Source organism: Rhinolophus ferrumequinum, chromosome 5 (assembly GCF_004115265.2).
Source record: "Rhinolophus ferrumequinum isolate MPI-CBG mRhiFer1 chromosome 5, mRhiFer1_v1.p, whole genome shotgun sequence".
NCBI classification, from domain to species: Eukaryota; Metazoa; Chordata; class Mammalia; order Chiroptera; family Rhinolophidae; genus Rhinolophus; species Rhinolophus ferrumequinum.
In genome coordinates this window covers 62,285,936-62,311,103 of record NC_046288.1, presented here as the reverse complement: position 1 = coordinate 62,311,103, position 25,168 = coordinate 62,285,936, and the positions used below count along the sequence as shown (strand labels likewise).

At 39.4% G+C, this 25,168-nt stretch overlaps 1 protein-coding gene across 1 annotated transcript in view; it reads left to right on the top strand.

Annotated features, from left to right (window-relative positions):
• NWD2 (NACHT and WD repeat domain containing 2) overlaps positions 1-25,168 on the top strand; it is a 158,336-nt gene that overhangs the window by 121,814 nt on the left and 11,354 nt on the right. The window contains exons 4-5 of the mRNA XM_033106656.1: positions 18,999-19,202; positions 21,159-21,303. Coding sequence (XP_032962547.1) covers positions 18,999-19,202; positions 21,159-21,303 — 349 coding nt within the window. The remainder of the gene's footprint in view (positions 1-18,998; positions 19,203-21,158; positions 21,304-25,168) is intronic.

The window sequence follows — 25,168 nt, the reverse complement described above, 5'->3', positions numbered from 1 at the left end:
TGGCTCTAAGGAATACAATACCGTGTTTCCCCATAAAATAAGACAGGGTCTTATATTAATTTTTGCTCCAAAAGATGCATTAGGGCTTATGTTCAGGGGATGTCATCCTGAAAAATCATGCTAGGGCTTATTTTCCGGTTAGGTCTTATTTTCGGGGAAACACAGTAGGAAAAGACCTGGATTCAGGCAACATGAACTCCTTATGCCAGATATATATATATATATATATATATATATATATATATATATATATATATATATATATATATTTTTTTTTTTTTTTCAATTCCAAACATCTTGGTTAACATAAGTGCTTTTTTTATTTCCTTTTTTTTTCTTCTTCTTTCAAATGCTCTTACTTCATGAGCTACAAGTTTTAAAGTTAGTACTTGTGAATTAAAATGATGGATTTCCTTTTTAGATCACTCATTTGAAGAATCCATCGTATACTTTGGTGGCCAAATATTTCCCTTATACCTAATCTTACAATAGATCTCCTTGAGACCTCAGACCGCTTTCTGCCTATTGGTGATATGAAGTAAATTTCTAATCCAGATCCTCAGTTGGTAATATGGTTTGCTCCATCGGCCTCTTTCTCCAGAATTAATTTAATTCTTTAGCCTTTCAGTAAAATCCTGTCTCCGTGCTTTTACTCAAGACTGTAACTTTACTGCTGCTTCCTTTGGGTATATTCCCATCCCAGCAGCAACTGTGTCACCTACGAGCTGCTTGAAAATACAGTCATCTCTGCTTATCCATGGAGGACATGTTCCAAGACCCCCAGTGATTTCTGAAAGCACACATAGCACCAAACCCTACACGTACTGTTTTTTCCTAAACATACATACCTATGATAGTTTAATTTATCAATTAGGCACAGTAAGAGATAACTAATAATAAAAACACTATGCAGTAATAAAAGTTACATGAAATGTGGTCTCTCCCTTTCCAAATATCTTATTGTAGTATACTCACCTTTTCACTTAAAGGAAGCACATTATGGCATCTCTTTAGATATCAGAATTGCCTACATCACTATTCTTGTGCTTTGAGGCCCTTATTTAAGTAAAATAAGGGTTACTTGAACACAAGCACTGTGATATCACAACAGTCAATCTGATAACCGAGGCCACTGCTAAGTGACTAAAAGGGAGCAGCATGTCTAGCATGGACATGCTGGACAAAGAGGTGATTTTTGTCCAGCACAGGGAGGAGGATGCAGCAGAATGACAAGATTTCATCACGCTACTCAGAATGGTGTGTAATTTAAAACTTAGGATTTCAGGAATTTTCCACTTAATATTTTTGGACTGCAGTTGGCTGCAGGTAACTGAAACTGCAGAAAGGGAGGAAAGAGGAGACTAGTGTGCAGATTCTCTACCACCTCCCTACAGAATCAAAAACTCTGGGGTGGGGCTCAGATCTGCGTTTGAACAAGCCCTCCAGGTGATTCTGATGTATGCTCAAAGTTGAGTACCACGGCACCCGGTTTTCTTTCTCAGACTGTCAGGCCCTTCTTTTCTGTCTTCCCAATTTTCCAAATCAGTAAGTAGCAAGTACCTGGAGCTAAGCCAGATTGTAGACACTGCATCCCGAACCATCCCAGAACTTGAGAGCTTCAATCACTTTGGAAGTCGACTGATTCTAAACAGATACACATGGGTAAATTGCTTCTCTTAAAAATCCCTTATCATTAGTCTGCCTTCCCATCCACTTTAATATTCCTGGTGTTAGTTTCCAAAAATGTTCCTCTCCTATATATCTGAAGTCATGAAGAAGCACAGTGCTAACAGCTCAATTCCCCACCACAGTAATCCTTCCAGTGGGAAAACAAAAAGAAATTATCTTCCCAGATTGTGTTTTGGGGCTTAGAGCTTGCTGTTCAGCACAGATTTTATTTTTTCTCCATTTGGCTGTGGCTATTAACCAAACTGCAATGGGAAGGAATTGCCCAGTCTTACAAAATCAGAGTGATGGCATGTATTTCCCCCTCACAGGAGACAGAGTTCTCAGTCATCATCAATTCACTTAGAAGGGCCATTTTAAGAATAAAAATCGTCCTGATTCTTGCCAAGGTTTAGAAAGCCAACTAAAAACTCTAATATACTGCTTTTCAGCTGTGTGACTAATTACTTTGTGTATTTGCTCTTGACAGTGGCTAACAAATGGGCATTTTGTGGAAGCCATGAAGGAGTGTTTTGCTTTTATTGTGACTCTTAGTGCATTATAAACGAAATGCAGAATGTATAGGTTTTAATCTCAATCAGTCTACATTGCTTGAAATGAGGTTTGGAAAAGCCTGATAGTCTTTCCCTATAGAACAATGGTTATACTTCTTTTGTTGTGGTTCCTACAATTAAATTATGTTTAAAAGTGAACTTCAACAGGATACATTTGGCAAGAAGGAGCATTCGGGATTCAGTGACATGTGCTATCATTAATTGATGTTGTGTCGTCATTTCGTACAAGGCACGGATATTTGTCAAGAAGAACAAGTAAGAATAACACTCATTTTAAGAAAAATATAAGTATCCATAAATCACTCATTAAATTAGGAACTGTGTCTCCTGAAAGAGCCCATAATGTGTAATTTGTGGAGCTCTTTTTCACTTATCCAATCACAAAACCTGTCTACTCTCTCTCTCCTTGGGAAGCAATCTCATTTCCCTCTTTTTGAGAAACAAAGGACATTCACCAGGAACCCCCGGCGGCCCATACTCATCTCCACCTCACAGTATCTCCTCAGCTCCATTTGGCTCAATTTGCCAAGTGTCTCAGCATGAAAAGCTGCTCTTCAAAGATACCACCTCAGCCTCAGCTGCCCTAGGATCTTCGCCACCAGTTACCTCTTTCTCTTATGTATCTTTAGTTCCTCTCTGTCTACTAGTATCTCTATGTGACTTACAAACTTGGAGTCTCTCCCCTCTGTGACTCTCATTCCATTGCTTTGGACAACAACCCTCATCTTTTCTCACCTGGACTCTAAACTAGTCCCTATGATGGCAGCTTGTTTCTTCTCAGCATGTTATACCAGGATTACCTTGTTAATCAACATGTGTGATTATTTTATTAATAGTACCCTACTCAAAAACTCAGTGGTATCCAAAAAGAATTAGAAAAACAAAATTCTTAATTTCCCAGTGACAAATGTGATGAGTTACTAATTTTAGGCACTGAACTAAATTGCATGCTGTTAACCAAGTGGATAATCACAGAGGCATTACAGGGAAGAAAAGAATGTTAGCTCATTTTTATCAGATATTTTCTTCTTCTGCAATATTACTTAAATGCAGTGTACTTCACCCATATTTAGAATATGTGTCTATTGATCAATCAAATTCTCATTTGAAGAAATAATTGTTGAACAAACTCAAAAAGAGTCTATAGGCTTTGGTAAATATGAATGATAGAGATTTAGTTAAGGGTCTTGGAGTTTGCAAACTGGGAACACAGCTAGGCAAAACCCTAGAAGTGTTCCAAAGAAGAAAAGTTAGAAGTTCTTATAGTAAAAAGTACATTCTTGATAAATATCAGTCCTGCATTCTTAGCCCTAGGATTCATCCAGAACAGTTATCAGTCAGCTGTCAGGCAGTCACGATAATGGGTACCAGGAGATCTGGTCACTCCCAATGGTCGGTCTGGAAATGGAGGTCAGGTGAATGGATATGTGAGTTCTTCAGGGGATAATTAAGCAGTTAACTGAAGGTCCAGATTTATATCCAGGCATTGATGCAGCACTGGAAAGTTCAAAAATGTTCTAGAAAGTTCAAAAAAGTTTAAGTTCCCAGGCTAGTTAGAACAAGAAGGGAGTCTTTCCTCATGCTTCAACCTTCATAATGTTAATAAATTTAGTAGCTCGGTTAAAATGACTCCATTTTATATATTCCCTATTTTCACTCTTACCATTATGGAAGCCCTTGTGTAAGGTAGAAAGAAAAGGCTAGAATTAGAAATTCGAAGTTCTAGCCCTGGTTCTTCTTCACTAATTCAGCACCATAGGTTCTGGCATGTCATTTAATCTTTGGGGAGAACTCAGTTTCTTTATCTGTGTAGGGGCAGAGCCAGGAGTGCAGTTTTCCAGGCTCTCGGCCTCACGTGGAAAGGTGCTGGCTCAGGTAGTAAGTGGCCATCAACTGTGATTGGATGGCCATCAACTGTGATTGGATGGCCAGCAGCTGTGGCTAGTTGGCCGTCAGCTGTAACCAGTGAGCCATTGGCCACTAATATAACTGTTGTGGCTACACTAGCAGTAAATGGGGGCTGGCAAGAGGATGGTGGCTGAGCCTGCAAGTGGCGGAGTGTAGATTGCGGATCGTGTGGCTCCTGCTTCCTTTCTCCAACCCAGCCGCCAGCGAGACTATAGTGGTGTGACTCCCCTATCTGTGGCTCCGTGGATGTTCCTTTTTGACCTTACCATGCCCTGCATTCTTACGTGGGGAGCGGGACCAGAGACCCCGCATGACACCCTGCATGACAATCTGTAAAATGAGGGGTTAGCACTACATTTTTCCTAAGGTTTCTACCAAGTCTAAGATTTTATTATTTTAGCCATCACCATTATCTTTTGTCAGGTCTTGTTATATAAAACGTACTAGTTGTTAAGTTTGAAGAATGATTTTCATAGCATAGGCAACTATACTTTGAATGCTGAGGCTTTCTCAATGGTCACGAGGTCTCAATCCAAGTAATTAACCCCGGGAAGAGAGGATTAGGGTATTTACTTCTTCCTAATATTTCCATGAAATCACCAAGAATAAAGTCTACTGGAAGAAAAAGCATTGGGAAGATCACCAGGCCCACAGCACACCACTCCCATGAGCTGCCATATATTCGTCCAACAATAATTACTGAACCTTTTGGATGTGTCAGGCACTGTTGTAGGCACGAGAATATAGTGATGGGCAAGTCAGATAAGGACCCTGCATTCTTGGAGCTTATAGTAGAGAAAACAGATAATGAATAAGAAAATACATGAATTTTTAAAAGGTCATTTTAGTACAATAACACATAAGAATTAAGAAATACATAAGGCACAATAAGAAACAAGGCAAAGTGTTATAATAGGTACTTGAATCGCTAATGTAGTTCGAGCAGACAGAGAAGGTGACATCTGAGCTGAGACTAGAATGCCTCAGTCAATCACACAAGCAAACCTGGGGGCCCCAGTCAGGCTACCCAAACATAAGTCAGGGTTTTAGTGGGCCTATTCTAGAGGAAACAAACTAGGAGTCAGGTCCATTTTCCCCAGTGGTGACAGCTTCTCTAAAGTTGAGGCATTCAGACCCAATTCAAAGCTCAGATTTTCTGTAGGGCAAAGCTAAAATGCATAGATAATCTTTGATATCGTATAACAGCAACCCTCCACTTGTTCTTTTTTTTTTTTTTTCAACAAGATGAGGTTTACATTGATGCAAGTCTGCTATGGGCAGACCCAGGTATTTTTATGGCCTATGGCATAAAAATGACCTGAAGTAGGCTTCAGGTCATGAGCAATGTGTGGTACTCTGCCCCTTTTAATCCCATTCAGGAATGTATAACAATGGAAATTAGGAAGAAGGTCACTGTTACTCGCCCTAATAATTTTTCATTACAACTACAGTGATTGCTTTTCCATAACAGTTATCACAGTAATCAGAGGCTGTAGACTCATGCCCACATTCCCCCACCAGTCCCACTTTGTTGGGCCACTGCAGGCACTGAAACATGACTGGAATCCATATTTTTAGGATGGGGTAAGAAATCAAATCTGAGTGTGGGACTTCTTATACGTTAAATAATTGATGCCATTTCCACTGTCCCTTAAATTCCATTAAGCCCAAGACTTTCATTTCTAACAATTGTGTGTGTGTGTGTGTGTGTGTGTCTGAACAGGGTCACGATATAAAATGGGTTTCTTACTCTAGGTCACTGCTGAAAAAGTTTGACAAATATGTTGCTCTATCTCATAAAGAGGTCTAAGAGACATTTTCATGATTTCACCCAAAGTACTCTGACTTACATTATCTCAGACTATCTTAAAATTTTTATCAGGCAGGTAGGAGTATGTGATGTCATCACAGAGTCACGGGGGCCGAGGCATTTAAACAGAGTAATGAACGGATCATGGGAGAGCAGCCCATTCGCCTTAACACAGGCACACAGGTAGACAGTAACTGACTCAAAACCAGGACCCAGACTCAAACTGTTAAATTGCAATTTCCTCACTAATTAAATGAGTAGTTTCTAAGGAAATGCAAATCATGCAAATCGGGTCTGTGATTATGGTAAGGATTATCAAAAAAATTCTCTAAAGATTTTCTTTTTTAATTTGTAAACAGAGTCACATTAATTCATGCTGCTTTTAGACTGTAAATATGCTATGGAGGTTGTCATGGTCCCAAATAAGTGGTGACATCAGGGGCTGAAATGATTAATAACTGCAGAATGGAAGATGTTAGAAATCAGCTTACGATCTTAAAGGAAATAATAGGTCTAGACAACAATCATCAGTGGTCAGTAAAACCACTCAGTGAAGCAGATATTGGGTGGACGCCACCCCGGCCCTGGTCAGTCTCAGCATTACTGACCTTGGGTCAGACAGATCTTACGGCCTCATGATTGATGCAGTAGGAAAACATAGCATCATCTGTGAACTATTCTTGCCAAAAAAAAAAAAAAAAAACCTGAACCTGAATATAATCAAGGCTCTAAATCTAATTGCCATTTTATAGGAAATGTGGAGGCTAATTAAAGAAGGTACGTGACAACAGGATGTGTCAATCGGCCAAATTTACGCAGTGGGATAGTCAACAGCAATGATACCCAATCTGGTCCTGGCGGGCTTGTTAAAACACAGATCACTGGGCCACGCTCCCAGAGTTTGTGCTTCAGTAGGACAGGATGGGGTCTGAGAAGAGAATTTGCATTTCCCCTCATGCTCCAGGAGATGCTGAAGCTGCTGGCCCAGGGCCCACACTTCGAAAACCATATTCCTCCCCCTCATGTGGAAAAGCTAGTGGTGTGAGATAAATGAGCTGTTACTTTATAATAGGCACAATCATCAAAATTACTGAAAGACAAATCCTAAAATGCACCCACATCAACTGCACTTGTCCCAGAATTCAGGCAAGTTAGCAGATGAGAGGAACGGTGGAGGGCTCCTTCGAAAGGCGGTTATGTGAAAAGCCTATGGAAACACCTTAGCTCCAGGAAAAGTCAACCAAGACAAAACAGTTTGGTCCCAAGGAAATGAGCCAGCACAGAAGGGAGGGGCGGTGTGAGTATAACCTGTGTCCTAAGACTGGGAAGAGGAAGGGGAGGGGCTCAGAGCAAATGGAGCTGAGGATAGGGAAGACCGTGGGACTCAGTGGTACCGGAGCCCGTGCATCTGCAGGGACCAGAGGAGGCAGCACCTGTCCCTGGGAAGCCGTGGAGGACAGTAGGGGCGAGGGACAACCTTCTGTGTAAACACCTGGCTTTGACATCAGTCACCAGTAACCTTGGCATAAATGTCTTCAGACATCAACTCCAGCCTCGTGGGCCATGGTGGGTACTGATGGCAGCAGCTGCACTTATTAGGCCCCAACAACCCAGGGCTGCTTTTGGCCACTGCTTCTGGAGACACTGCCTTAGACAAAGGAAGCTTGCCAAGGTAAAAAGGCAGGCAGCCACACCGAGAGCACCAGTCCCCAGAGCATACCTGAAATCCCCCCTCAGACCTCCCAGAACTATTGTGGAGGAATTCAAGGGATCCTAAGCTCCACAGAAAGTAGATGCAATGCCAGATAAATCCCATTTTGTGGCAATGATTTTGAACCTCGTTTATCACCAGCTGCTAGAGCCTAGGAAATATGGATGAGGAGCATTTCCTCATATACTCAATATGTTCCAACAGGAAAGAAAGATGATATTCACGTGTATATCCCTTTTAATGAAAACCGCTGAAATGCGTTTTGAAATACTGGGTCAATTTACTACTATCTAAGGAGAGAGACTATTACGCAAGATACTAGAAGGACTTACAAATGTGAAACTCCGCTTACAGATTCGGCATATACTGATGGGGACACGTGTAAGTTGCAGCGGGCCTTCAGTTGCCCAGGCCTTCTTATAGTGGATACCCACTAATAATGCTGCTGTTGTCATTCAGACAGTAACACGGAATGAGCCAGCTTTCCTTCTGTCCGCTTCTCAGGCCCATAGTGCACATGCCAGCCTTCCTCCTAGGCCTGTCTGCTCCATCCCCAGTTCCAAAGAAGAACGTTTTCTTGGAACTGTGGACCAGCAGTGAATTGCAGGGGCAATTCAGCTTTTCTGTAAGGCTTGCAGAGCAGTGCTGAAAGACCTCCCCAGGACCTGTGCACACACACAGGCAGTTTGGAAAGAAGCCTTTGGCATGCTGACCCCTGCAAGGCCGCAGAATGAGAAGTGGGAGCCTGCTGTGGACCACGCATTGTGCAGTGCATCCAAGCCTGGATAAGTACCCGGCCAGCTGGACGGGGGCTGCAAGAACCAGGCTCTGCAGGCACTGAAACATGACTGGAATCCATATTTTTAAGGATGAATGAGGTGAGAAATCAGATCTGAGTATGGGACTTCTTATACGTTAAATAATTGATGCCATTTCCACTGAAATAAGGCCCTCAATATTGGCTAGCTTAGTGTGGGATATTGAGTGTGGTAGTCTTTATAAAAGCAAAAAAGAAATTGGAAGAACCTAATATCAGTAAGGAAAATGGTGAAGAATACCTGGAGTAGGCTTGTGATGGGAGATTATAACTAACACAAAGGAATAAACTACATCTAAATTTATCAACAGTCATCACAAAAATATAAGAATGAAAAAAGGTGCAGAATATGCCTATATATATACATTTGTACATATAAAATATAAAAATAGACTGAAAGGGTATATAGAAAATTTGTAATATGTGCATCTTGGGAAGGAAGAGGGGGGAATCAGCCCAAATGTGCAGGTCAAAGGGGAATTCAGCTTTATGTGTTATGTTTTATTTCTTTTATTTAAAAACTATCTGTTGGAGAAGTTTCTGGTGAAGATGGTAGAGCAGGTAAATACTGCTTGCCTCTTCTCCCAACCATATCAAAATTACAACTAAACTCTACCAGTATGGTTCAATGATGGTAACAAGTGCACCATACTTATGTGAGATGTTAATAATAGGGAAAGTTGGTGGAGGGGGTGCTAAGTGGGAATTTTCCAGTATTATCTACTTGCTTTTTCTGTAAGTTGAAAACTGTTCTAAAAAACAATCTATTAATGTTTCTAAAAATCACTTCGAAAATATGACCAAATGTTGATTGGTCAAGCTGCACTGTGGAGACTTAGTTATTTTATACTTGTATGTTCTTCTTTTTTTTTTTTTTCAGTTTCTCAGAATTAGAAAAATAGAAACTTGAAAATAATTCTGTCTCGCACATTGTGAATTAGTAATTATATTGGACAATTTTATTCTCCGTTTTCCTGTTTCTATTAACACTAGTACATTAAAAGTCTCATAGAATAAGTCCAGGATATAAGCTAAACATTGCTCAACTTCTGTGTATACACATCTTTATGCAAAAAGTAGGGTGGATTTCTAAAAGTGGAATTTTATCCCAACTGCCAAATGACCTTCTCAGCAGGGTTATGCCTGTTTTTATTGGTACTCTGTGTCTGAGTGTGCCCATTTCCTTGCCTAGACACCACTAGGTGTTATTATTTTCCCCAATTAGTTTGATAAGCAAAAAGATCTTATCACATGTGTTTTCATTTGTAATCCTATGATTGTTAATAGAGTTGAGCATTCTTTTTCGTGCTTGCTGGCATTTGTTTTTCTGCTTCCAAGAGTTATCCGTGTCCTTTGTCCATTTTTCCATTGCTTTATAGAGCCCTGTATAAATGTTTTGATTATTATCATTCTCTTGTTATGTTGCAATACGTGCTTTATTGCAGTGGTCTGGAACTGCACCCACGATATCTCCGAGTTATGCCTGTATCTGCAGGGATTCGATAGCTCAAGGGGGACTTACAGAGTGGAAAGAGCAGGGCTGAGGACCACCAACCTTTATGGGGGCATAGAAGCAGAAGGAGGAAGCGTGAAATGGTGTTACAGAAGTCCAGGAGAAGAGAATGATATTTTTTATTTTATTTTTTATTTTTATTATTGATATTTGATGTTATTGATATTTTTTTAAAATTTCAATAATAATCAAAATGTGGCTTTAACAATAGAAATGTATTTACTCACAGTTCTGGCGTCTGGGGGTCGGAGCTCGGGGTGTCAGCATGGTCGGGTTCAGGTGAGGACTCTGCCTGGCTTGCAGACAGTTGCCTCTTGCTATGTGGCAAAGTAAGGTCTGGTTTCACCTCTTTTCTTCTTCTTATAAGGGCACCAGTTCTATGGGCCCAAGGCTCCACCCTTGTAACTTCAGTTACCCCCAATCACCTCCTTAAAGGTCCTATCTCCCATAGAGTCACAGGGAGGAGTTGGGGCTTGAACACATGAATTTGGGGGGAACACAATTTAGTCCATAGTAATGCTGGTCTTCTTTTTTAAAAGAGTTGAATTTAAATAACTTGATTCCTGCAAACATGGTTATTAACACAGCATTAATACTGCAAACTACTTCGTTTTTTCAAATTTCTATTTTACATGTGGGTTGTCAGCTGCCCCTAAGCATTGCCTGTGTTCGCTATAAAGGTTAACTCCATACGTCTGTTGCTGTTGTTCCAAGTAGCTAATGCAGTCAACCCATTACAATGCTTTTAAGCCTCTATTTGTCCGCTCCTGGAGAGTGGAGGCGTTTGTCCTGATCTGACCATACATCTTATCACCTTCTTACCACCTGTAAGCAACTATCTATACGTTCTTCACCTCTATTCTAACTTCTGTTTCTCCTTTTTCAATCAAAAGATATTTCATTCCCCTACCTTTCTATCCAGCGGTACTTCTCAGCATTTATTTCTGATATATGTATGTATGTTGGAGTGTGCTGAATATGTATGTTTCTCTACAAATTATGTTTAAATAGTGGTGACTTATATTTCGTCAAGTGCTTTACATTTCACAGAGTGCTTTCACCTAGAGTAAGTATTTGATTCTCAAAATAAACCAGAGTAGATCTGTGGCCACATAAATATACAAGGCTAAACTCTTACCTCCCTTTTCAAATGTGACAGCTGAGATTCAGAGGTGAAGTGACCTGCTAAGGTTACTCCTAACATCTTGCCTTTTCCTAACCTCAAAATAATCTTTACCTATAGAGGATTTCTGTGCATGAATGTATCACTTTGTCGATACATCCTATTTCAGAAACTCATTTTTATCGTCTGTGAAGCACAAGCTCACTATGTACAAATTGTGGAAACGGATATTTTTTTTTGCCCACAAACAGATGCCAGCACTATCTAATCATTATATACTGTGAATTCCGTCATCGATATCTGGATAATCGAATGCATTGAAATGAAAAATACTAAACTTCATATGCTAAATATGTCTGCTGGCATCCATTCTTGGCACCCCTGCATACAAGAGTGTATCTCTAATGCTGGAGAGACGAACAGTTTTCTAAAGATATTACCCTTATGTCTGTTGGTGCCAAAGATATGACCTTTCTTAAATATCTTACCCAGATCATCTTCAATGTGAACATTATGTAGTTCTAACAAATAATGCTTTAGTCACGTGTCATTGTTTCCTAATTTATTCCCCCATAATCCCTTGTGTCATGTATCAGTCACAATTCTCCAGAGAAAGAGAACCAATTATATATATATATATATATATATATATACACCAATTATATATATATATATATGGTATATGTGTATATATATATGATAGATGTATATATAGAGAAAGAGGATGCCAAAATAATGTATACACATTTTAAGAAAGGAAAAAACTGTATTAAAATTGTAATACTCAACATATACTGATAACAAAAGATGAATATAAGTCGTGTGTACATTTTTTTGGCACCCCAGTGTGTATATGTATATATATACTTACATATATAAATAAAGAATTGACTCACACAGTTATGGAGGCACAGTCTGCCCTCTGCAAGCGGAGAGCCAGGAAAGCCAGTGGTCGTCCCAGCCTGAGCCCACAGGCCTGAGACCCAGCACTGCCAACGGTGTAGGTCTCAGTCCGTGTGCAGAAGACCAATGCTCCGCTTCATGAAGTCAGGCAGAGTGTGGATTCTCCCTTCCTCCACCTCTTGGTTCTATTCAGGCCTACCAGTGATTGGATCACGTGCACCCACATTGGAGAAGGGAATCTGCTTTACTCAGTCTGCTGATTCTGGATGCTGTCTCATCCAGAAACATCTCACAGACATACCAGGAAATAATGTTTAGCCAAATAGCTGAGCACGGGACAGTCAGGTTGACACATAAAATTAACCATCACATCCCCCGTTCTCCATTTCCTCTTGAGTCTCATGACACATGAAACAAAATTTGAGTAACTGAGTTTCAATTCACTTCTACATAAAGTACCTTATAGTATGTTAGTATTCAAACATTTCAGAGTCAGTTGTGAAGGTGTTTCATGATTTTTAAAAAAACATTAAGAAAATAACATTAAGTGTGTGAGGCAGGTGCAGCTGACTCTTTGGTATGTCGGTCGGTCTTATTCCACAGTAGAGCTCTGACTGTGAAAGTTGAATGTGAGCTCCAGGGAAGACATCACAACCATCTCTGACCGCCCACCCAACAATAAGTCAGACAAGAAGAATGCCACCACCCAGGGCCATAGCATTGAACCCCTGGAGGTGTGCAATGCATGGGCTGCAAGGCCACGCATGGTGGCCCTGCCAAGGGCACTGACTGGAAGAGCCATCACAGGCAAATAAGTCATCTGAAGTCACTCTTGGAAGGGAGTGTAGCGTAGCACAATAACTTGAAGTAGGAAGGAGGGGAGAGGGAGGGCAGGAAGATGGGAGGGAGGAAGGAAGGAAGGAAGAGAGGGAAAAAGAGAGGGAGGGAGAGAGGAAGGGAGGGAGGGAAGGAAAGGAAGGAAGGAAGGAAGGAAGGGTGGGAAGAAGGAAAGAAGGGAGGGAGGAAGGGAAGGAGGGAGGGAGGGAGAGAGAGAGGGAGAGAGAGAGGGAGGGAGGAGTTACTGAATTAAACACCCCACATTCAGGTGCTAGTGCTACTGTGTCTTCTTAGCGAAGTGGTCTTGGGCAAGCCAGCTGAGGGCTGTGAGCCTTGAAGTCCTCTTCTGCAACTTACCCCACTTCACAGAATCATGAACATTAAAAGAAATTCTGTATGAGGGAAAATTGTATCTATAAATGTGGGCTTTATTTTCATAATTAAAGGGGAAGCTTATAGAAAGGAAGGAATAGTCCCACCTGCCTTGCTTTAGTGACTGGGTTAGGAGGAAAGGGGCATTTACACAGTAGGTGCTTCAGCCTGTTACAGCACCAGTTGGGGGGGGAATTTCTCCTTTCCCTCCCAGCTGCCTCCGGAAACAGCAACCCAGGGAGCACTTGCCCACCTCCCTGCAAAGCATGGCATCCATTGCCCCCCAAAAGACTCTGCCCTCACCTCTTTCCTGACATCCTACAACAGAGTAATGACAAGGACATAGTGAGGTCACCAACACCGTCGAGAATACCTAAATCCCTCTGTTCTGTTTGCTACAATGAAAATCGCATACCATCAGACTCAGCCCCAAAAGATTCTCAGATTGCAAGCCTGGCCAGAACTAACTGCCTGTAAAGAGCAAAGGGGGGCTGGGGGAGGGGGACTCACTGTTTGCCCAATAGAAAAGAAAAATCAATTGAGGGGATAGAAAATGTTATCTCTAAGGCTTTGAAAGCAGTGGTTTAGATGTATCTCTATCAGCATATAGAGAAGGAAAGGGAGATACAAAAAGTAGAGAGTCCTTTTACATTTAAGTTCCCAGGTATAAGGAACTCAACAGTTCATAAAATATTTTTTTAATTGAGGTAAAATTCACATAACATAAAATTAACCATTTTAAAGTAAACAATACAGTGGCATTTAGTACATTTACAATGTTGAGCAACTGCCTTCTCTGTCTAGTCCCACAGCATCTGGAAGTATTTCTTAGGCTAGAATTTTACGTGCAAAAAGTACACTTAAAAATATTCGAAAATTTTCTTAGACTTTTCATCCATTTTGACGTAACGCCCCGACTGTATTTGAGCACTCCGTTGGATTGTTGCTTCCGGTCTAACTAATATGACGTATCTTCAGTGTTTGAGAATGGGCCAATTTAACTGTTTTCACATTTGATTAGATGGATAGGAGAGGTGGCTATGGATTTCTTCAGACAGGTGAAATCCCATATGTTTATGTGTATTGACAGTGTTTGAACAACTCAATAAAAAGTGGAAAATTATTTCAGACATATGAGTATGCGTTTTTTTCCATACAGGATCACACAGGCAGATTGATCAAAGGTATAACTAATAAACATGGGCCTCAAGGCAAAATCAAATATAGTCCCTCAACTCTCCACCAAATTTCTTCTACAAACTGGCAAAGTTGGTTTAACTATGCAAAAAAATGAACTTCTTAAACATTGTCATCAGAAAGATATGTAGAATCTGTTACTTTTTGGTGGTGGGAGTGAATATTCTATTGCCACTGAAGAGAGAAGGTTGTTTTCCTGCTCATACTTTCTGTAGCTGCCCTAGGGTCATCCATGCGTACGCCTCATGGCTTCAGAGCTAAGAAACAGGCTGATGAGGAAACTGAGCCTGGACTCCCTCTTGCCACCTCCACCTTTCCCACCAGGCTCTTAGCCTTAGCCCGGCATTGCTACCCCTGCTCTGAACCACTGGCCATAGGAACTGGACCTTGCGACTGAGTTGGGCTAACTTTTTCTCTAAATTGACTCTCTTCTGGCCCTGGTAGATATAGACGTGCTTTGTGTTTTACCTTAGAACTGAAAACCAAATAGAACCCCCAAAAAAAGTCTTCCTGAAAAATATGGTAGCAAGCTTCTCTTCTGTTTCTCTTTTTCGGTTTCTCAAGTAGCAAGGTTAAGATTGAGTGAGGAGGCCAAATCCTGTCTAAGATGCCTAAAAAGTAACTGCTTCGTGATTTATGAGCATTCCATCTAAAGGAAGAATCAATAGAGAGAAGGAAAAGGTTTGGGGAGAACAATCCAATAAGGAACTTTAAGCCTATAGCACATTATTACTGTTCTGAAGCTCTATATTACCACTTTATACATAGTAGGCGCTCGATATATATTTGTTATTTGAATTGGATGAGGATTTTTTTTTCGTCTTCAGTAATCTCTAAGGAACATTTTGCCTTACTATATTGATTAAATAATTATAGTATATGGTGCCAGCTGTTCAACTCCAATAAAAAAATTATTTTTAAATTAGCCTTCGATTTTGTAGTCATCTGCTGTGTTCCCCATCCTGCCCCTTCAGTGTTTGCTGACTGTTACTCAGGAGATCGCATCTGCATTGCTTATCCATCGCAGTCGTTCTCAAATTTTAGATTCATTTATAATCTCATTGTAAAGTCCAGATTCGTAGGCTCCCCAACCACAGTGTCCGTTAGGTCTGAGAAGGGATCTAATAACCTATATTTCAACAAGCCACCTGGATGATCCAGATGCAGGTAATCCATGGAGCATATTAGAAACTGATCCAGAGATGTGACCCTGCCCTAGACTCTGGAACCAGCCCTATTTAGGGCAGAGGGAAGAGGAAGAACCAACAGTTTGTAACTTGCTGGTGCAGCGATGATGTTATTTCCCTTGGACATGATCTTGTGTCACTAGCATCACTTTGTCTTCTTCCCCACTTCATGCCCAAAGTCCAGCCTTGGATCTTGACAGCTGAGTCCATGACCTTCCTGGGCTTCATGGACTGCTAGATGGAGAACTATCCATTACTAAATCCCATATGTAATGTTCTACCTGTCCACCAAGTCCTCCAACCTGGCCAGACTCCACCTGTATGCCTATTTTGGATTCCTCTTGTGGCTACTGTTTTACAAGACTTCTTATTGCAGACCTTGCCCATGTGGGTTTGCTGGATGGCTTATCCCTGCACTAAAACCTCACTCCTTGTGACAGCCAGACCTCATTGAGGATGTTGACTGTCCATGTCCAGAATTGACCAAGGGGTATAGGATAATCAGGAGGCTGGCTGCCCCAAAAAGGATCATGTCCCTCTGTATCTGTGGCAGAATGAGAGATCATGCCCACTCATGTACCCAAGTTTAACATAGGAGATCTTAGAAGAAGGACTGGTAAAAGTGAGAAAACGCAAAATAACATTTTTGTTGCATACAGCCTGTAGTCAAGAATAGACCAAAATAAATGCAAATTAAAGTAAAAATGTTTTTAATTGGCCTTCAGGCTGATACACTGAGTTGGAGTTAGAACACCCTTATCTCAAAAGAGCCCACTACAAACCCTCGTTTACCAGGCTGAAATACGGAGACAGATGATGTGGAGTTCCTCCATGCAAGTCCCTTCTAAAGGGACTTATGCAGCTAAAGAGAATAAACAGGTTGTACCTGCCTCCGGCCTGGTCCTTGAGGTTCGTACTGAGGTGACCTGAGCTCGAAACAGTCAGTTCCATTAGCCACAGTGACCTTGAGTAAACCAGTTAGATGAGATGGATTATGTCCCAAGGAGATAGAGAGGGCATGGCCCAAACAGGGACCTGTTGAAACAGTACCTGCTAAAAGACGAAGGGCTGAAAAGAGGATTGCCGACAAAACTGGTACCATCCCAAATTGTTACTCTACCTGTTGAGAGCTGAACTTGAATACAAGAAAAAGCTGCAGAGACTAGAATAAACTCGAAGGATTTCTTTCTGTCTTGGTTTCTTTATTTATTCAACAAATATGTTTTCTAATATTTTCTATGTTCTAGGAATAAACAGCGCCAGCCTCTGTCGCCCTGGGGTTTACCATCTTGTAATAGAGTTTAGGTCATGAATTTATTCTGGACACAGATCTACCCAGAACTTACCTTCTCTCACCTGCCTGTAGGAGATGAAAAGAACACTGTAGGTGTTGTAGTAATAGGCAGTAGATGTAGTAAAAAGTGCCCCACGGAAGCCAAACTGGAGTTCACCACCCAGTCACCTTCCTTGGGTGAACAGGCTTGAAGTTCATGGTAAAGGTTCTAGTCAACAGGAGGAAAGGAGGAAGATGCCCGCAAATGAGACAGAAATCCTCCAATGGATACTATCACGCAGACAAAGTTGCCTTCATAATATAGATTTGTGTTAGAGTTCCTTTATGTTCCTTCCTTGTTTCCATCACATTAGTCACTAAAGATAAAGTGAAATACTGGGTGCTATCAAGCTAATATTTTTATGAGTTTAAGCCAGTGGTTCAGGCAGCCGGAGGGCTTGCTGAAACAGATCGCTCCGTCCTGTCCCCAGAGTTTCTGTTCAGTGGGTCTGGGGTGGGGCCTGAGAATTTGCATGCCTACCAAGTTCCCAGGTGTTGCCGTGCTCCTAGTCCAAGGACCACATTTTGAGAATCACAAGTTTATGTAAACATTTAGAGGAATTCAAAGTGTTGCTCCATAAAAGGGTATAGACAGCATCACTAGGTTTAAATTTTTTAAATATCTGGTGTTTTACTCACTACAAAACAATATATATGTGTTGCCCAAAAAACTACGTGTTACTAATAAAAAAGCAATAAATTCGTAAAACAGCCTAAGTAAGTTTAAAACAACCTACTCAAAGATAGCCATTGATAACCTTGATGTGTATTCTTATACAACCTCTTTTATGTGTATGTGTATGTTTATGTACGTACATAAACAATATTCTCATATATATGAGAGAATTTGTATCTGAAACATTGGAATCATAGATACTGTTTTGTAATTTACCTTTTCAATTAATAGTATACTATAAACATCTTTTTCTGTCAATACAGTTCTAGAACATAATTTGGTACATCTGAAGAGAAATACCATAAATACCAGGTGTGCCAAAAAATGTATACAAGTGGACACTTTGGTCAGTGCTGCTCAAGCAGTAGTTCACTGTAATCAGAAGTGTATGGACGCTGATGGGAACCACTTTGAGCACATCGTATAATTGCAGAAGCCAAATATGACTTGTATTCATATTTTGTTATCAGTATATAAAGTATTACAATTTTAATACAGTTTTTCTTTCTTAAAATGTGTATACATTTTTTTGGCACCCTCTGTTTTTCAGTGTTCCCCTTTGCTGGGCACTTAGGTTATTACTCCAGCCCTTTACTGTTAAAATAGGTTCAGCATAAATAGTCTTGTATATCTTTATGTACACCCTTAATTATTTTCTAAAGTCAAATTCCCAGAAGAAAAATTGCTAAGTCAAAATTTATATAGATTTTTAAGGCTTTTAATGCATACTGCCAGAATACCCTTCAAAGAAACATTGGATCAATCTATAGACCCATCAGCACTATGTGGGTATTTTCTCACACCTCCACATAACATTGCCTCCATAAGTTTCTGCCAATTTAATAGGGAGAATATGATATATTTTGAATATTTTGAATTGTTTTCAGTACCAGTGGGGTTGATAGTAACATTGCATTCAATGATTTCATACTTCTTTCATTTGTAGCTGTTAAATCTGGGGCTTAAAAATCATACTATTAACTCCTTACAAAGCAATCATTTTGTTTGAGAGTTCACATGTTTGACATTTCATAGGATCCAGCATGTCATTTTTCTTTGTCATGAACAAACCAAAGATCTCATGAGTAGAACAACTTTTGTTGTATTATGTAATGTTAAGGAACATAAATCTATGACAAAATTCTGTATTTTGAATTAATCCATGATATCCAATCTCATTGCTCAGTATGTGAAGAATTTGTTATAACTACAATATAATTTTAGTTATGAAATAATCCATTGGAAAGAAGTATCCACTGTAATTAGAAGAGAAAACTGATGGAACAGTGTATCTTATAATCTATTTGTTCGTATTTATTGAGTGACCACATGATGTTGAATACTAAAATGAACTTCCTTGTTGATACACAGGGACTATTAGGTGAAAAATATGGGAACATCCGAATCCCTGGAGAAGTGGAAGCCTCAGAGTTTGAAATGATTTTGGATGCTGCCATAGAGGCAAAGCTGGAGACCAAGTTACTGGAAGAGTGGTACTGTCGAGATGAGAACTCAGTGCCAGCAGCTTATTACCTCAGACCCAAATCAGAAATGCTGAAAGGCAATAAAAATACAGTAAGTGTCTGTCCATTACTTTAAACAGTTTGTCATCCAGGAGTGGTTTTCTCCACAGAAAAGCCACAGTAGACAGAAAGTTATTCTGCCTTGGGCCCTAAATTTCCTTTTAACAACAAAATTCAAAGCTAAGAAACCTTCCAATTTGTGTCTCATCTTTCTTTTGAGCACCTCAGACTTTCCTTCTGGGGTCATTCCCTTCTTCCTGAAGTACACCTTTTGGAAATTCCACTTATGGAGGTCTTCTAGAGAGAAACTCTCCCAGTGTTTGTTTATCTGAAAATATTCTTCTTTTTCCCATTTTGCTATATATCTATTTATTCTGATTGATATACGCATGCTTCTTATGTTTGTGAATTCATGTATTCTATCAGTTCTGGAAAATTCTCAGCCATCATCTCATTAAATAGTGTCTCTCCTCTATTTCCTCTGTTTTTTTCTGTTCTGCTCTTTACTTAGATGTACATTAGATCATCTCCGTCTATCTTCTATGTCTCTTATTTCTCTTTCACATTAACAGTTTCCTTATCTCTCTATGCTGCTTTCCAGAAGATTATTTTAGATCTTTTATCCAGTTCACCAGTTTTTTACTTCAGCGTGTGTCCACTCTGTCCATCATTGAGTTTTCAAGTTCAACAGTTATATTTTTAATTTAAGTTTTTTTGTTTGTTTGTTTGGTTGGTGAGGTAGTCTTTTTAAATCTGCTTATTTTTAATAATCTTTCATTTTTTTATTCAATACTTTTCCTTTAACATTTCGTACATAGCTAATTTATATTCTTGCATCGTATGTAGAATCTTGGAGTGAGGCTGATTCATGCATGAGTACGGTGGAAACGTTGTTGTCTCCTCTCCACCTTGGTTCCCAAATGTATCTACTATGTGTCCTCTAAAACTACAGGAAAGGGAAAGAGAAAATGGGAGGGCCCATTCATTGCATAGAATTTTTGGAGAGATTGTAAAGAAGGCATAGATTCCATCCCTTTCTGAAGAAAATATCCTTAATACATTTATCACCCAGGCAGCTGCAAGAGGAGGAAGGACCTGGATCAGTGGCATTTCTTCATTGAAGGACCTTGTATAATTGCTATTCTGATATTTAACATAAACCATTTTCTACATGCAATATGAAATCATGTCAGAATCATTGATTCTTTTTTTCCCCCTTCACATGTATTATTCAAAGTAATTATCTGCAAGAATATTGCTTCTATGAAGAGGAATGTCTAGGTGAAACAAACCATTCCCCAGTTAAATATTCCGGGAGTAGACATAAATGTATCTATCATTAAACATGATACCTCAAGAAACCAGGTTTACGCGGTGGCTTGGGAGTACTTGCTCCTATGTTACTATTTAATTGGCTTTAGTTGTTCCTCTTTCTTTTGATGCTATGATCCTCTAGGGGAATTTAAATTTTTCTCTAAACCTTGCATGATGTTTCTGCATAAACTATGATTAAATAAGTGAATGTATGAATAAAATTATCCTCAAGACTCTATGAATGTTATTTTCTTGGTAGGCAATTCTCCTATTTCATTTCCTAAAGGATCATAAAAACAAATGATGAAGAAACAACTAAAGACAATTAAATAGTAATATGTGAGCACCTCCCCTTTAACTTTCTCTCCTCTTTAGAGTATACGGAAGAGAAGATTCTGTGATGGCACTTGTGCCAAACAAGAGGGAAATACATGGCATACATAATAAGAAAGCCCAGCAAACAAATCCTGCTCGGATTCACACCCTTGCATAACTTGGGCAAGTTCACATATAACATGGAAATGATTTCTAACTTTTATGGTTAGTGGGGGTGTTAAATTAGATACTGTCTGTTAAGCACCTATCATAGCACAGGCACATAGTAAACCTTCATATAATAATAGTTCTTTTGCTCTTAAATGTTGGTTTTTCTTTGATGGTTTTAAGACTATATCTCATTTTTACATTTCCATAGATGCAGCCTTCTGCCAATGCTGAGAATGAGAAGACCTGGCAAGAGATATCAGATGAGATTAAGAAGATATTTAAGGCTGCTGTAAAACTGTTACATGAAAAGGGGAAAATAAAACACAGCCAAGCTAAGAGGTACCTGTTCTCAGGTAATTTTTATACATCCTCAGTACACTGAGGAATAGATAAATAATAGATGTTTTCACTGCTTCCCTTTGATGGTCCTGTAAATTTAATTTCATTACTGCCTGGTGAAATTTAATTTTTCTAAATGTTTCTATCTCCTGGAGAGACAAGTGTTCTTTTGTTTTCACTCATAGATAAAACTTTACTTGAGGATTTCTCCAGAAAATGTGATTTTAAAAGAAGTCAGAGGAGGCTGGATATAATAGACCAAACTCTGCCAGTGTTTCTCAGTTGAACTGTTTGTTCGTTCACTCATTCACTTACTCACTCAGCAAACATTTATTAAAAGCATACTATGTGCCAAGCACTAAGAGTACAACAGTGAATAAGAAGGCATGGTCTCTGCTCTCCCAGAATTTATTTGTGTTAGTAGGCAAAATAAATGATAGGCAAGTAATCAAATAAACGAACAAGGTTATTTCAGAAAGGATAAGTGCTATGAATAAAACAAAACACAGTAGTAGGATGATAGGGGCTGATGAAGAGTGCAGGAGTCCAGATTTAGATGGAGCGGGCAAGAAGGAGATGACAGACGGAATCAGAGCCAGCCGTCCTGTATCTAAGGTAGAGAATTCCTGGCAGAGGGATCACCAAGTTCAAGATCCCTAAGACAGGAGTGTGCTTAGCAAGCTCCGGGAACAGGAAGAAGATAAAGGTAGCCAGATCCTGGAAGTGGGCACAGGCCATAATAAGAATCTTACATTTTATTCTGGGTGAGAGGGGAAGCTATCCAAGATTATGAAGTAAGGGAAGAGCAGGAGTAATTTAACCTTAAAATAAAAATCTCCCCAACTAGTAAGCAGAGACGCATTTGCCCACCTTTCTAAGTCATAGAAAGGAAGCTTTATTTTTAGAAGTTGCACAGGAAACTACAGATCTGAAGGAATATGCCAGTTTTCAGAGGACAAAAACTACTGGGTAAAATTAATCAGGTATGTAGCATTTATTTTGAAAGTTGATAGTAAAGAATTATTGCGGAAAAAGCAACATAGTATTTGCATCTTCAGATTGGTTTTGTGAATGGCGCTTGGCAAAGCATTCGTGAAAACCTAAAAGGTACTCGATACCATTCTCCCTGGCTACATGTATTCCAGCTCAGAGAAATTATAAATAATTCTGCAAAATTCATTCTCTGTGAAGGTGTCAAAAATTAGGTCTTATTTTAGGTCTTCCCGAAAATACTAAAATTGGCAGCAAAAAGTACTATCTCCAGAATATACAGATTAACAAATATCCTTGTTCCTTTGGGATCTTTTTGATCTGTTTTTGAGGCTCTGGTTCTTCATCTTTATCAAAGGTAAAACTATATTGTTTAAAAAACATTCTGTGTTTGGGGGAAAAAATGCCCAGAGCAATAGCTTTCCTGTTCTTAATATAAGAGACACCACTTTGAGGAAGGCATTCTCTCATTTAGAATCATACAGCTCAACTATTTGTTCAAATAGTTGCTCAACTATTTCATTGGCAAACGCTTTCTCCTAATTTTCTCCATGCTGAAGAACTCTGTCCACGTGGATAGCCAAATTAAATAAATAATTTCATACTATGTAATATGAACTACTACAAGTGAACTGTTTCCTGCTTGGGGTTACATCTCTTAAAGATATATGTGCTCGGAACAATTTTATTTATTGTACATTTCAAACTCATTGTAAGACCATGCTGTACAGTGAAAATTGCTGGAGAAGTGCCAACTCTTTAAAACGGATCTACAGAGGACCATGGAACAACGTCGGGGTTAAAGGAGCAGTAGAAAATCCACGTATACTTGACTCCTCCATAACTACTAATAGCCTGCTGTTGACTAGAAACTTTACCAGTAACATAAATTATTCAATTAACATATATGTTGTATGTTTTATGTATTATATACTGTGTTCTTGTAAGAGTAAGCTAGAGAAAAGAAAATGTTAAGAAAATCATAAGGAAAAGAAAATACATTTACAGTACTACATGTATTGGAAAAAAAAATCCACGTTAAGTGGACCTGCTCAGTTCAAACCCATGGTATTTAAGGGTAAAATGTAGAATATTTAGTATTTTCAGAAATCTTGAAAATATGAATAGTAGAATCTGGAAAGGTATACTATTTATATTTGAGTGTAACATTTTGCAACACTTCCAGTTTCACATTTTTAACTGGCAGGAGAGGAAGAGAAATAAATTAGACCTCAAAATGGTGTACTACTGTGAATATCAAAAATGAGTGGACTTGGGGATAGTGGAGAGATGAATGTCTCATGAATGATAGTTGCCAGGGCTGGGCTTCTCCTCCATCAGGTGCTGTGACTGGTTCAATTTTAGGATATTAAGAAAAATGCAAAGATAGAAAACAAATACTATATAGGATTCTTGTAAGGAGGGGGAAAGTTTGTAATATTTATAGACAAGTAAATATCAGTAATTATTCATAAAAGTCCTCTAACATCATGAGGATGCACTTTGCTTATAAAAATAACTCTATAAAGTTGGCTTAGTCTCAGATGATTCATTTATTCAGGTATATTTATTAAGTCTATACCATCAGCCAGGCACTCTCATGTATACCCTCTTTTTTTTCCCCTTGAGCCAAGCCTAGATGGGCTCTGCCACCTTAGTTTGTCTGTATCTCTTTCTATGTTGCATTTACTATCAACACCCCTCATTGACATACTCTTTCCAAAGAGGTGATAACAATGTCAGTTAGGTTACAGTTGACTTGTTCTCTGGGAGTCAGAGGTAATAGTGTGTGTATCTCTGATTATCATCCATTATTTATAGGTACTATAGTTTGGCCACTTTCTTTCTCTTCGTGATACTCAGAATGTAGCACCCATCTAATCTTGCATGCCCCTAGCGTTTTGCACAAATGCCTGGAAAAGATATAGGCCAAAAGCTGCTTTCCACAGAATCCTACATTTTGTTGAGATTTTTTGCATCTTCCCTTGTCTACATTATAAGCTCTTACTCTTCTATAAATAGAAGACGAGACATTTGTTGTACAGGGTCCTTTAACTGGCCTCTTTAACCAACTTGCCTGAATAAAACCCTGTGCAAAACAATACTGACGAAAATGGCACAGCTCGCTCAACACAGGTGGCTATAAACATATCTTTTTCATGTGAGTCACAAATTTTTATCAATTGATATTATTACTGAAAAAATACCATCACGAGAGTTCTACTAAAAGGCATCATTTTTTTAAAAACTTCCCACCTAAATAGTTACTTAAAAGAATACATGTATGCACTGATGTTGGAATTGTGGCCAGCACATTGAAATGGTTTCAGCCTAAGGCCAGCTCAGCCCTGTGTACTCAGAACCCCACCCTTTCACCCATGCTTCCATCCGATCCAGCTCAGTAGTCACCTCCTTTGGAAGGCCTTCCCTGACCTCTCCAAGTAGGTTAGACGTCCCCATAATTTGTTCTCATCACACCATGTTCTCTTCACGGCACCAAAAGCAATCATAATAAACACATGTATTTGTGGGACTCTGTGATTCACGTCTGCCGTCCTCCACTAGATGGTAAGCTCTATAATGGCCTTTTCTCTCAATATTGTCTGTTTTCTCTCACCTTTGTATCTTGAGCACCTAGCAGCATGCCTGGCACATAGTAGGTGCTCAGTTAAGACCAATTGGATGAAGGAAAGCAAAAGGGGAGGGAGAAAAGAAAGACGGGAGGACAGCCAGTTTTAAAAGACCGCTTGCCTTAAAATTCATTTCCAATGGTTTAATTCTTTCATTTCTTTTTCTTTCCTAAAATCATGCACAAGTGATGTTTTTATTACTACAAATATAATTTTAAATGTTCTTATGGGGCCTCAAGTGACTTGTGATGTATTTTTA